Source organism: Nicotiana attenuata, unplaced genomic scaffold (genome assembly GCF_001879085.1).
Source record: "Nicotiana attenuata strain UT unplaced genomic scaffold, NIATTr2, whole genome shotgun sequence".
Lineage (NCBI taxonomy): Eukaryota > Viridiplantae > Streptophyta > Magnoliopsida > Solanales > Solanaceae > Nicotiana > Nicotiana attenuata.
This window is the reverse complement of record NW_017670478.1, coordinates 522,851-524,360: the sequence shown is the minus strand read 5'-3', so window position 1 is coordinate 524,360 and position 1,510 is coordinate 522,851. Positions and strand designations below refer to the sequence as shown.

Genomic DNA, 1,510 nt, shown 5'->3' with positions numbered 1-1,510 from the left:
TGTCTGGATAAAACATCCCAAGTTCAAGCAAATTGTGGAAACAGAGTGGGGTAGAAACAAGGCTACAGAAAAAATGAAGAATATCTGGCTCAAATTGAAAGGCATGAAACCTTCACTTAAACAGTTGAACTTAGAAGAGTTCAAAGGGATTACAGAGAAGATGAACCAAGCAAGATCAAACCTGAAAAGGATTCAAAAAGAACTAGGGGATACTTACTCTGATACATTGGTTGATTAAGAGAAAAATTAATTGTTGGCGGTCAACCTTCAGGATCCTGAAGCTATCAAAGAAGAATTTCTTAGCTTTTACAAATCCTTGATGGGAACTGCAACATCAAAACTACCAGCAGTGAATAGAATTGTAATGAGAAATTGACCTTGCTTATCAAATACTCAACAGCTAGAGCTTTGTGCCCAATTACAGAGGAGGAAATCATAAAGGACTGAGCTCAATTGGAGATGATAAGGCCCCAAGAATTGATGGCTGTAATGCTATCTTTTTCAAGCAAACATGGTCCATTGTTAAGAATGAAGTTTGTGAAGCTGTGGAAGAATTTTTTATCATAGGAACCTTGTATAAAGCTATAAACTGCACTACACTTACTTTGGCGCCTAAGGTTCCAAGTCCAGATACAATTAAAGACTATAGGCCTATATCTTGTTGTACAGTGTTATAAAAGATTATTGCTAAGGTCATCACCAGCAAATTACAGAAAGTAATGGCCTACATAATCTCAGAGGCTCAGGCAGGGTTTATTCCAGGAAGGAAGATAGCAGACAACATCATTCTAGCACATGCACTTATCAAATCTTATGGTAGGAAGCATATCTCCCTCAAATGTATGATAAAGATAGATCTACAAAAAGCTTATGACTCATTGGAGTGGATCTACCTAGAGCAAGTTATGGAAGGACTGAGGTTCCCAGGGAAGTTCATCAAATGGGTAATGAACTGTATCAAAACAGTTAATTACTCTATTCTACTAATGGAGAATCAGTTGCACCATTCAATGCAGCCAAAGGCTTGAGATAAGGAGATCCTATGTCTCCTTTTCTCTTTGCCATTGCCATGGAGTACTTGAGTAGACTGCTTAAAGACCAACAACATGAGAAAAGCTATAACTTTCATCCAAGGTGTAAAAGGCTGGGGATCACTCACCTAAGCTTTGCTGATGATATGTTGTTGTTTGCCATAGGAGATAGTGAATCTGTGCAGAGATTTCATGCATGCTTTATTACTTTCTCAGCAGCCTCAGGCTTGCAAGCTAACTTAACCAAAAGTGTTGTCTATTGTGGGGGAATGACACATACGGAGAAAGAGGATATACTTCAATTGCTAGGTTACTCACTAGGGGAACTTCCTTTTAAATACCTAGGGTTTCCTCTAGACAATAAGAAGCTCACCATGGTTCAGTGGCAACCCCTCATAACAAAGATTGTGGCTAAAATCTCTTCATGGACTTCAAAAAAGCTATCATATGCTGGGAAAATTCAATTTATTCAAATAGTT

General features: G+C 38.2%; 1 protein-coding gene across 1 annotated transcript; it reads left to right on the top strand.

Moving 5' to 3' along the window:
* The first annotated feature begins 719 nt into the window (after positions 1-719).
* LOC109240010 lies at positions 720-1,028 on the top strand. The gene has a single exon (XM_019406630.1). The coding sequence runs from the start codon at positions 720-722 to the stop codon at positions 1,026-1,028; it is 309 nt and encodes a 102-aa protein (XP_019262175.1).
* The last annotated feature ends 482 nt before the right edge of the window (positions 1,029-1,510 follow it).

Coding starts and splice junctions, on each gene's coding strand:
- LOC109240010 (XM_019406630.1), top strand. CDS start 720: ATGGCCTACATAATCTCAGAGGCTCAGGCAGGGTTTATTCCAGGAAGG.